An 11,638-nucleotide genomic window follows, 5' to 3' on the forward strand; every position below is an offset into this window, starting at 1 on the left:
TTTTATACTTAGAAGTAAAATTGGAGGGAGAAAAAAATAAAGCTTTAGAGACACATCGACAAATCATTTTCTTTTTTTTTTTTTTTTCTTTTTTGCCAGTCCTGGGCCTTGGACTCAGGGCCTGAGCACTGTCCCTGGCTTCTTTTTTGCTCAAGGCTAGCACTCTGCCACTTGAGCCACAGCGCCACTTCTGGCCATTTTCTGTATATGTGGTGCTGGGGAATCGAACCCAGGGCCTCATGTATATGAGGCAGGCACTCTTGCCACTAGGCCATATTCCCAGCCCCAACAAATCATTTTCTATATTGTAACACTTGGCAACATCTGTAAACATCTTTTTTTTTCCTTCCCAGTTCTGGCAATTGAACTCAGGGCCTCATACTTGCTAAGCAAGCATTCTACCACTTAAACCAGGCCCCACTCCAATAAACATTACTTTGGCAGGTGATACAATCAAGTTGATATAATAATTTTCTAAGTCATTGATGAGCCGGTTAGCACATTTATTTTGAAGTGGAAGTAACGTGAAGTGGTCATTTGTCTGTAACTGATACAAGTCAGAATTCATAGCACTTCTCCATGAGGGGCGGGTGTTTGCGTGGGATGATTGACTTTTACTGATGGCTTTCATCTGCCTTCCCAGCTGATATCAGCTGCTAACATGCCCCCCCTTGGCCTTATCAGTGACAGGAGCTGGAGGAAGAGCAACCACGAATGCTCAGTCACAGTGAGAGAACGTTGCCTCCTCTCACGCTGTGTCCCATCCAACATCCCCTCCAAGAAGCCTGACATCGAATTAAGATCTGTCTCCTTCCTCTGTCGTGGTGCCCATAAAGACAGCCAGGCAATCATGAAAGTTCTCTTACTGAAAGACTCAAAGGAGGGCGACGGTGACCAAGATCCTTACATCAGGGTAAGTGGCGGGGTCCCCCCACCTCCTCTAAAGCTTCCTTGTAATGGACTCCAGGTGTCTGATACTTGGCGGGGGGGGGGGGGGGGGGCTCAAACTCAGTGCTTTGACACAGGACAAAGTGTGAGTGCGATACCATGACCCTTTCCGTATTTTCAAACATCCCTGGCCAGTCCAGAACTGCATTCTTTCATTTACAGGAATTAGCACTGCATGGACTTCAGGGCACGTTGATTCCTGTTTTGTCATTTGAGTTCCTGTCTCTTTCCAGTCTCTCTGAGAAGGTGAGGCCTGTGGGTTCTGAACCCCGTGCTCGTGTTTGGTTTCTGTCGGATCCTGGCTAGTCCAAGCCAGAAGAAGGCCGTCTAGCCCATCTGACCACCCCCACGAGGGTGGCACACCTCGCCTGGCGCCAGCAGGCTGCCCTGCGCCCCGTCCAGCTCCACCGAGCCGGTCAGACCTAGAGCAGAGCCTGGGACGGCGTCTCGGTCCCTCTCAGAGCCCCAGTCCCTTTTCAGTCACGCTCTCGTTTAGTCTACCCAGCCTCTGCCCCGCAGACCAGATCGCTGCTTTCCCAGCTTAGAAGCCCAAGTGCTGGGTTCCCGCCGTGAAAGGCTGGGCTGCTCCAACCCCTGGCACTCGTCCACCACTTCCGTTCTGGGGGGGGTGGGGGTCACCCAGTGGTAGAACCTCTGCCTGGCATGCATGGGGCGCTTGTTCTGGCCCCCAGCACTGCATACCGCAAGGTGCGGCACCCACGGCGTCTGTGAAATGGGACGCACACCACCGCTCGCCCTGGCACCGAGCGAGTGTGGAGTGAAGTAGGTCAGCAAGATTACCCGAGGACCCGGGCAGGTGCTTGAACTCCGTCCCCTGCCTCAGATGGGGGTGGGGCTGTCCCCTGAGAGGAGCGGGGAGCCCCTCGCCTCGCTCGTGGGAGGCGTGCGGAGTTGTGGCCGCAGCTCCTGGGGCGCCCTCCCGTGAAGAGCCCCCTTTGCTCTCTGCAGCTGTCTCATCCGGAAGATTACGGGGGGCTCATTTTCACCAGCCCCAGGGCCGTGGAAGCAGTGCAGCTGTGTCTGGAGAAAGACCACAAAACTGGAGGTGAGGGCGGGCTGCTCTGGGTTCGGGGCTTCCGCCTCCTCGCGTTTCTCCCGCAGACAGCGGATCTGCAGGTGCCAGGCTTTGCCGTCCGGAACCGGAGCTGGCTCCATCATTGTTCTGCTCTGAGCCTTGGAAAAGTCGGCTGTCGTGTGGATGATTTTCTAATATTACATGAGCAGGTTAGGGAGGAAGGTGAAATTTGTGTCAAATGGCTGTTTTTGTTAGAGTAACACAACTGAATTTAGGGGAAAGTTAGGCTCCTGATGCATTATAGGAAGGTTAGACTACGTCGTTCTTTGTCTTCTACAAGTATTTGAAACCCCTGTGGCCTTACGACCTATTTCTATAACCCGCCTTTTTTTTTTTTTTTTTTGGCCAGTCCTGGGCCTTGGACTCAGGGCCTAAGCACTGTCCCTGGCTTCTTCCCGCTCAAGGCTAGCACTCTGCCACTTGAGCCACAGCGCCGCTTCTGGCCGTTTTCTGTATATGTGGTGCTGGGGAATCGAACCTAGGGCCTCGGGTATACCAAGGCAGGCACTCTTGCCACTAGGCTATATCCCCAGCCCCACCGCCTTCTTTTTTGTTGTTGGTGGTGATCATGGGGCTTGAACTTGAGGCCTGGGCGCTGTCCCTGAGCTTTTCTGCTCAAGGCTAGTGCTCTACCACTTTGAGCCACATTTCCGTTTCTGGTTTTCTGGTGGTTCATTGGAGATAGGAATCTCATGGTCTTTCCTGCCAGGGTTGGCTTTGAACCTCGATCCTCATATCCCATCCTCCTGAGTAGCTTGGATTACAGGCACGAGTCACTAGTGCCCGGCTAACCCATCTTCTTTGTAGTTATTTAATACACATGCAATTGCTTTCTTTGTCACAGAACGTTATGTCTGTTAATGAAGGCAAAATGTTCTCTGCCTACTAGAGAATAAATGGGCCTTCTCATCTGAGAGTATAGTTTATTGACTACTTTCAGATTTACATACCAACTGAAACCAATTTATTATTTTACTAGACCTATTACATGTTTTTAGTGACCAGTGACTTTTACCTTAAAGCTTAGATTTTTATCTTAATATCACCTTGCAGGTTAGTTCTTCAGATTATGTTTGTTATGTTTATTCCACAATACAGATTGTGCTTGTGGTATCATCTGTGAAAATGAATAATCTCAGGCAAGTCCTACTGGAACCCTTACCAAAGGGAGTCTCCAAGCTCTGCCTGCAGATATGGATAATGTGAAAATAGCATTTTAGCTTGAGATGCTGTTCTCTTTCCTAATGTCTTTTTAAGCAGTTGTACTCAGGGGTTTCAGTGCAGCGCAGCAGGTTGAGACGCTGTTATTTGGTTATGGATAGCCTGCTTTACTTAGGAGTTTCTTAGGATAGATTAAAAACTCACGGCAGCAATCAGAAAGATTACTCGGATGTTTTTCAACTCACATCTAGTGTCATGTTTTGCAGTCTGGGAAAAGTCTCTGAAGGAAAGCTGGAACGCGAAGTCAGTGTATGTGGTCGGAAACGCTACTGCTGCTCTAGGTGAGGAGCCAGGAAGGTCACAGCAAGGTCACAGCATGCACCGATGCCGGGGGGGGGGGGGGGGGGGGGCTGGGGCGGTGACATCTCCAGGCTTGTCTGCTTCCCGGCTCAAGCCGCGGCTGTCAGCAGTGACTTTCCGGGTCACTCCACTTGCGGGCCTTCCGAGAGTTCCCGGAGACGTGGCAGTGCCACAAGGAGACCCAAGAGAGCGCCCAGCACCGGAGCAGCGGCGCATCTCGGAGACCATATCCCGCTCTCCCCGCACCTTCCAGGCCGCTCACGCGGGCCCGAACCCCAGGCAGCCCTGGGGACCGCTTTCCCTCATCCGTGATGTGATGCGCGAAGGAAAGGCCAGTGGGCTCCGCCCCGAGGCCCACAGCCCCGCGTCTCTGCGGGAAGGCTTCCTCACTGACGTCCGTCCGCAGCGCACTGGCCTCGGGCTCCCTGCCTGGAAGAGTGCCACAGCCTTTGGCTCACATCACAGATCGCCTCACAGGGTGGCTGGAAGAGTGCCACAGCCTTTTGCTCACATCACAGATCGCCTCACAGAGTGGCTGGGGCAGCCCCTCCCCCGTCCTCAGCGACCTGCTTTCATAGAGACGCGTGTCCTTGTCCTCCTTCCCTTCCCTTCAGCTTGGCCGTGTCAGCCCATAACCCCTTCCCAAGCAGGCCTGTCCCCCTCATGAAACCAAGGCTGTGTGTGCGTGTGTGTGTGCGTGCGCGCGCGTGCGTGCTGAGCCTGGTGCTTGAACTCAGGGCCTAGACACTGACCCTGAGCTTCTGTGTTCAAGGCACTAGCTCTACCACGTGAGCCATAGCGCCACTTCTGGCTTTTTGCTGGTTCATTAGAGATGAGAGTCTCACGGACTTTTCTTTGCTTGGGCTGGCTTCAAACTGCAATCCTCAGATCTCAGCCTCCTGAGTAGCTGGGATGACAGGGGTGAGCCACCAGCGCCCCGCAATAATAGAGACCCCTACAAAGCACGGTGGATCCCAAAAGCCCGCCCTCCCCTCACTGGTCAGAAAGCAGCCTTCACTGAGCTGCGTCCCGATGGGCAGGAGTTGGTTTCCCCACGGTCTCACAGTCTTAGTTCCACAGGCTTGGTATTTCCAACTCTTGTAAACGAGACAGGGAGGTTCCAAAGGATTAATCCAGACAAAGAGTGGGGCCGGGACCAGGGCTCCACCTCCAGAGGGACAGCAGCTTCCTATTTGGGATTCAGGAGACTTTTCTGTGTGCAATTTGTAAAGCAGTTTACCTGGGTAGGTGCATATTTAAAAGCCATATGGAAACAAAAAGACTAATAATCATTTAAAGAAATGTATTTCTTTGTTGCTCATCAGTGAGTAAAATTGGCCTGGATGCAGAAGGAGAAAACTCTGGAAATGCAGAAAAGCTTGGGGAGTACATTTGTTCCCGTAAGTATGACCCCAGATGCCACCCACTCAATGTTTGTTGACGCCACGACCACTGGCTTGGGGAAGTCATGTCCCGGCGTATTCTTGGTCGTGGTCCAGAGCCAGCAGGCAGCGTGGCTTGCTTTGCAGCAGGGGTAGAAAGGAACAGTGACACGTCTGGGCTGTCACGTGTCCTGTAATGGACGCAAGACTTGTGGGGCAGACACTATGGAGCTTACTGGGCTGCATCCTTCAAAAAGCCCTGGTTACTTTTCATTTATTGCCAACATGTCTGTAGCTCTAATAAGCCTTCCATTTTCAGTTAGAACATAATAAATCTTCCGTTTGTCGTTAGTATATCCAAATAAAATTCTGCTTGGTTTTACCAAAGCATTCATGATTTCCTACCCCACTGGTGATACTCACTGTTAGAAGCTGAAAATCCATTTCCAGTGCTATGGTAAACAGGCCGACTCCTAGCCGCTGCTTATTTATTTTACTTAACTATTATTACTACGAGCAAGGCACTGCTGCGAATGTTTAGCGCTGTGAGCTCCACTGGGAGAGTTAATTCAGACTCATAACTCATAGACAGTTCTCCTCCAGGATCTCTCCTAAAGGAAACAAAATCACAGTCTGAGCGCCAAGGACAGAAGACAGTGACGCCTTTCATTAAAGAGGCAGAGAGAGTGGTGGGGAGCTGCGGACCGCGTGAGGAGCGTCCTGCTGCCCTCGGGGCCCTGCAGCCTGGCGGCCCGCGGGCTTCCTCCCGGGCTCCCTGGCCTCGATGTACTCTTGATGGGCTGTCAGTCAGGTGCTCAGCATGCACCCCCCCCCCCCCCCCCGGTGCGCACATAGACCTGGATAGGGTTACAGCTGTGCAGACACAGAGGTGGCATGGCTGAGTGCACGGCAGAGCACCTGCCTTGCAAACGTGAACCCCGGTACTATATGAGACAGACACAGAGAGAGAGAGAGAGAGAGAGAGAGAGAGAGAGAGAGAGAGAGAGAGAGAGAGAGAGAGAGCACGCAAGCACCTCTTGGTCTCCAAAAGCTGCAGAGACCCCTCCTCGGCTGCTCGTACTGTGCTGGCACTTCAAGCCCATTACCATTCTGCCCCGACAGCCCAGAATGCCAGGCACCCTTCCTGTCTGAGGGAAGAGCAGGGCCTTGGGAAGGGCACGGTGGCAGGCACTCTATTAGCCTCGTTGGGTTGATAATCAGCCGACATCAACTATTGCATTGGCACGTTTGAGTTGAAAGGAAATCCATAGACACCACGCTCATCTCCAGATGAATGAGTTATCTTGTCTTTGTTTTTGCGAAGGGGGTTCGATCTCAGGACCCACACCTTCAGCAGACCGCCCCTCAGCAGACAGAGCGGGGTCTGTCTTAGGCAGTAGGGCCATGTCTCCTGGCAAGGTCGCCGAGCTGACGCCACGTGTGTCAACCCTGAGTGCCACCTGGCCGGGCTTCCTGAAGGAGACAAGCCTCTGCCCTCTGCTGCCCGGCCCCGGTTCCCCAGACGCCCCCTGGCAGGCCTCCGGGGCTGGGCCGGCTGGAATGTGGGACTCTCCAGGAATAGCTTTGCCCCCCCCCCCATGGGCTGTTCACGGCGGGTGCACCTGGCTCAGAGGCGCTGCTGTGTGCAAAGAACACAGCCCCGAACACAGCTTTGGAAAACGTGTCACCCGGAAAAGACCCAGCGGGCCTCGGAGCAGCTCAGAGTGGGGCCATCTTGTTTTGCGTCTCTGATTGCAGTCACTGGAGACGATGTGTCAGAGAGATGCTAAGGAAGTGGGGAGAAGGCAATGCTGCTAAGATTCCCGGTGTCTGAAGGAGCGGCGTGGGGGAAGTGGTTCTTGTCGGACGCTTTGCTTTCACGTGTGGGAGGATTTGGGGCATGTGGCCACCCATCAGTTTTGCTAGAGCTATCGTTACAAACGGCCATTCCAGCTGCACACGGCAGGAGCTCGGCGCTGCGTGCGCCCTTCCCTTTCCGGGGTGGCCGTGGTGGGTGGGCACGGGACCCCGGCTCCACGGGGCTTCCTGGAGCTTGGCCTCCGGCTGCTCGCCCGGGACCGCGGGAGACAGGGGCGGTGTTGGTGTTGGAGGCGGCACCGGGCCGCTCCTGGCCGCCAGTTCCCTGCTGCCGCCTGAGCGTGGGCCCTCGCGTGGCCCGGGCTTCCTCCGGAGCTCGGAAATCTCTGCGGGATCCTTACCCCTGACTTCAGTCGCACAGTCGGCCTCCCATAGAGCGGCTGCGGGCCAGGGAGCCGCTTCCAGGCCCGGGGAATTGAGAGCGCGCGCGCGAACGACGGCACTCCTTTGTGAATGTTCCTTGTCACCCACGCTACCTGGCGCGGCCTTCATCTAACGGCCTTCACAGCGAGGGGTGGCAGTGCCCTTCCCAAGCGCAGTGCTAGACCGGAGCCGGGCCTGGGGCCTGGCCGGCCGCGACCTCCCGGACTGGAGCTGCCCCTGAGATTTCACAGGGCTCTCAAAAATCTCCTTCTGTGCTTTCAGGAGAGCCGTCAACCCTGCCTCTTCTGTTTCCCTGCGGGACCATCAAGGGGGAGATGCTCCCGAAACTGCTCAAGGACAAAGGTGACTTGACTGTGTACACTGGAGATGGGGGGTCCTGAAGCCCAGGGAACTGGACATGGGGGGATTCTGAGGCCCCGGGAGCCGGAGATGGGTCCAGAAGCCCAGGGAACTGGACATGGGGGGATTCTGAGGCCCTGGGAGCTGGAGATGGGTCCTGAAGCCCAGGATACTGAAGATGGGGGGTCCTGAGGCCCAGGGAGAAAACACACATGGCCACAGAGAGGTGGGGCTCCCAGCTCCCGGCCCCTCCCACAAGCTGCCGTTGGGCTTCATTCCTGGGTGCTTTACGCCCCACCTGGGTGGGGTTCGTGGAGTGGCCAAGGACCTGTGTGGACAGTCACACTGGCCTGTGGACACAAGGCATCATGGGTACAAACCACAGGTTCAGGTCATGGCTCCTTGCCCTGAGTCTTCTCCTCTCGTGGAGCCGCTCGCAGTGGCTGAGCAGCTCGTTCCTAGAAGCCGTATCGGAGCCCAGGGTCCCTGATAACATGTGCTGGGGGGGGGGGGACGCCATCACGCCTACGTCAGTCCCGTCTGCCCCCCGGCTTTGCTTGTGCCTAGGGATTCCTATGGAGAGCATACATGTCTACCAGACCGTTCCACATGCGGGGATCGGAGGGAACCTGGGCAGCTACTATTCCAAGCAGGTATGCGGTGTCTCCGGAAGAGCTGGCAGGGCGGGCCCGAGGCCGAGTGTGGTGGGGGGAATGAGCCCAGCGGCTTTCCCACGCGCCCCACCCCCACCCCGTGCCCCACCCCCACCCCCCCCGCCCCAGCTGTGTCTGGGAACTGGGAGTAGGCCTGTCTGGTGCCATTCTATGGGGACTAGAGAAGACAATTCCGGCAGAACTCGTCCCATGCATGACCCGTGGGCTGATGTTACCATCGCTCTCCAGCGTGAGGGGCTAAGACCGCTCCGTCTGGATCGAGATCGAGAGGTCCCCAGCCAGAGCGGATAGCGTGGATCCACTGATGGCTTCCCTGCTCCCTTTCCCCGCCCCCCCCCAGAGGCTTCTGAACCCCTCGCATGCCTCGAGGGGTCCTGTTAGGACAAGCTAAATGTGGGGAGGCCATGCCGCTGGCCAGCTGCAGGGCGCCCCTCTTGCAGGAGGTGGAGCGTGGACAGGAGCCAGGACCAAGCGGCTTCGCTTGACCGGTGCCATCCGCTCACCGGAGCCCAGGCCCCGACCGTCCAGGCTGCTGTCGAGGCCACGGGTCCACACCCCACCGAGACCGGGGGCTGGCGGCACGGCCTCCCCGCGAACAGTGCTCTCTGTGGGCGGAGGATCGCACGCGACCCGGGTTGCCGGGGCTGGCAGAGCTGAGAAGTCAGTCAGTCTGTCTGTCCGTCTGTCTGTCTGTCTCAAGGAGCGGGTCTCCTTTTCTCTTTGCCACAGGGTGTCCCAGCCGGCATCACGTTCTTCAGTCCCTCTGGCCTGAAATTCAGCCTCCGGCACATTCAGGAGTTATTGGGTGACCGCATGGACCGCATTCGGGTGCGCCGCGCTCGTCTTTGGGTCTTGGGCTCTCTTTCCCTGTGGGGCCCCCGCAGGAGGACCGTCGCGGTCCCTCCTGTGATCACCCGGGCACTCGGAGGGAGGGAAAGGCTCTGCCAGGGCCCCCCCCCCCCCCCCCCGTCCCGCCGGGTCCCGAAGCCCCGCGTCTGTCTCTTCCTTTGCAGTTCGCGGCCATCGGCCCCAGCACGGCCCGCGCCCTGGCCGCCGCGGGCCTGCCGGTGAGCTGCACGGCGGACAGCCCCACGCCGCAAGCCCTGGCCGCCGCCCTCGAGAAGGCGCTGCAGCTCCAAGGCCGCTCCTGAGCCGCGGGCCCGCGGCCCCTCCAGCCTCCCGGGCTCTGGGGAAGCTGCCACTGCCCAGCTCCTACCTGGAACCTCGGTGGAAGGAAGCACCGGGGTCAGCGAGCTCCGGCCTGGGCCCGGCACGCACCGCCCTTCCTCCGGGAAGGGCCCGCGGGGCACCCGGCTTCCGGCCCCTGCACCCTGGGATCCAATAAACCACACGGACGGCGCATGCTCACCGCTGTGTCTCATCCCCCCCGGGGTGGTCAGCACCCCGAGCTGTGCTCACGGGGACACGGCCAGCGGCACGCCTGCCCGGGACGCTGGGGGATCTGCTGCGCGTGAAGCGGGCTATTTCATCCTATTAAAAACAGAGGGCCTGGGACGTCCTGTGTTGCGAGCTGTGAGCAGTTGTAAGAACTTCCTCTATCAGGCTAGGGACAGTTGCAATGAGAATCTAGACCCTTCTATTTACCACAGGTCGGTCAGACCAGCGGCTCCCCCAGCCCTGGAGACCGAGAGGCTGGGACTTCTCTAGAAACTTGCGACCCTGCGCCAAGGCTTGAAAAGGTCCCCGCATTTTGATTTCCATTTCTTCAGTGCTAGCCTAGAACCGGTTAGCAAACCCGTGCTCGTCTTCCGGTCCCCAAGAGCTGGTGTCGGGAGAGGTCTTCGCGCCCTCTGTACTCCCGAGGAGGGGGGCTTGGGGCCTGCGCGGAGCGCTTCCACCTGCCCTCGTGTGCGAAGGCTGTCCACGCCTCAGCCCCGTTCCTCATGGCGACCCGACACCCCCAATTCACCTCTTAGCACACTCACCTTAGTAGAAGGAGCCAGCCAGGACCCTTGGCCTTCCAAACCGTGGTGCTGCGGTTCCCACGTGGTTGGTGTCCGTCCCCTGAGGCTTGGCGTGTCTCGAGCCTGGTCTCACCTGGTGCAGTGGAGCTGACGCAGGTGTGTGTGAGGCCAGGCCTTGCCCGACGGAAGCCAGACAGCACACGAGGAGCACTTGTGCTTGAAAGGCAGGAGTGGTGGTGGCAAAGAAGGACCAGGGAAAGCCCAGCAGCAGGAAGCAGTTTAAAAAGAAAGTAGGGGCCAGTGGCTCACGCCTGTCTAATCCAGTTACTTAGGTGGCTGAGATCTGAGGATCTTGGTTCAAAACCATCCCGGGGGGATAAGTCTGAGACTCTTCAATTAACCAGCAAAAAGCCAGAAGTGGGGGGTGTGGCTCGAGGGGTGGAGTGCCAGGCTGACTCTGGACTGCTTTCTGTGCTCTGCCCCGTGTGTGTCACTTTGGACCAGGGTAGGCAGCTGAGAGACCTGCGGGGGGGGGAGGGGGGGACTGGGGTGGGGGACAGAGACAAGGATGTGGTGTGCGGCTCGTTCTCCCCAGCAGGGCTCAACAGCAAGTGCCAGCAGAGCGGTGAGCCGCTGGGCCACCGAGGGGAGGGACCCTTGCTCCGGGTGACAGACACTTAGAATCGGTGGATCTCAGAGAGACGGAGGAGAGGACCAAGATGTGAAGACCGTGCTCGGTGGGGCCGGGCAGGGCGGGGGGGGGGGGGGGCGGGGGGAGCCGGGGCGGCACAGGGCGGCGGCGGTCCCGAGGGGCCCGGGTGAGCGGTGAGGGGTCCGCAGTTCACTGGGGCAGAGAACTTGCCACGAGCATCACCATGGCAGTGTGAGCCGCAAGCACCTGCGAACTCTTCAGCAGGGGCGGGAGGAGCTGCCACCCCAACGAGGAGGAGGGGGACCCCGGCTTCAAAGGCGGCCACCTGGGCCTGCTGAGACGGGCACACTTGGGAGCTGGGTGAGAAATGCCTGCTTGGGTAGAAAAGGGTCTCCGGAGGCTCCCTGAGGCGGGGAGAGGCCAGCAGGCAGGCAGGAGGCCCGGGGAGAGGCAGGCAGGCAGGCAGGAGGCCGGGGGAGAGGCAGGCAGGAGGCAGGAGGCCCGGGGAGAGGCAGGCAGGCAGGCAGGAGGCCGGGGGAGAGGCAGGCAGGAGGCCCGGGGAGAGGCAGGCAGGCAGGCAGGCAGGCAGGAGGCCCGGGGAGAGGCAGGCAGGCAGGCAGGCAGGCAGGCAGGCAGGCAGGCAGGAGGCCGGGGGAGAGGCAGGCAGGAGGCAGGAGGCCCGGGGAGAGGCAGGCAGGAGGCAGGAGGCCCGGGGAGAGGCAGGCAGGAGGCCGGGGGAGAGGCAGGCAGGAGGCCGGGGGAGAGGCAGGCAGGCAGGCAGGAGGCCCGGGGAGAGGCAGGCAGGCAGGCAGGCAGGAGGCCCCGGGCCAGGCCGGGCC

At 58.5% G+C, this 11,638-nt stretch overlaps 1 protein-coding gene across 2 annotated transcripts; it reads left to right on the top strand.

Annotated features, from left to right (window-relative positions):
* Positions 1–708: 708 nt before the first annotated feature.
* On the top strand, positions 709–9,590 carry Uros (uroporphyrinogen III synthase). 2 transcript variants are annotated; one of them, XM_048338045.1, is made up of 10 exons: positions 709–727; positions 826–913; positions 1,111–1,194; positions 1,918–2,014; positions 3,472–3,546; positions 4,891–4,965; positions 7,471–7,551; positions 8,116–8,201; positions 8,952–9,050; positions 9,236–9,590. In XM_048338045.1, the coding sequence occupies exons 2-10, from the start codon at positions 851–853 to the stop codon at positions 9,371–9,373; spliced, it is 798 nt and encodes a 265-aa protein (XP_048194002.1). In that variant the 5' UTR covers positions 709–727; positions 826–850; the 3' UTR covers positions 9,374–9,590. The 2 variants fall into 2 exon arrangements, with proteins under 2 accessions (XP_048194002.1, XP_048194001.1); XM_048338044.1 differs by lacking the exon at positions 709–727 and having other exon boundaries at positions 738–913.
* Positions 9,591–11,638: the final 2,048 nt, after the last annotated feature.

This window comes from Perognathus longimembris, chromosome 2, assembly GCF_023159225.1.
Source record: "Perognathus longimembris pacificus isolate PPM17 chromosome 2, ASM2315922v1, whole genome shotgun sequence".
In the NCBI taxonomy this organism is placed as follows: domain Eukaryota; kingdom Metazoa; phylum Chordata; class Mammalia; order Rodentia; family Heteromyidae; genus Perognathus; species Perognathus longimembris.

Excerpts from the sequence above, each read along its gene's own strand:
- Uros (XM_048338045.1), top strand. The coding sequence starts at position 851 with ATGAAAGTTCTCTTACTGAAAGACTCAAAGGAGGGCGACGGTGACCAA. Across the intron at positions 914-1,110 it reads ACCAAGATCCTTACATCAGG|GAATTAGCACTGCATGGACT; the intron begins GTAAGTGGCGGG and ends TTTCATTTACAG. Across the intron at positions 1,195-1,917 it reads TTTCCAGTCTCTCTGAGAAG|CTGTCTCATCCGGAAGATTA; the intron begins GTGAGGCCTGTG and ends TGCTCTCTGCAG.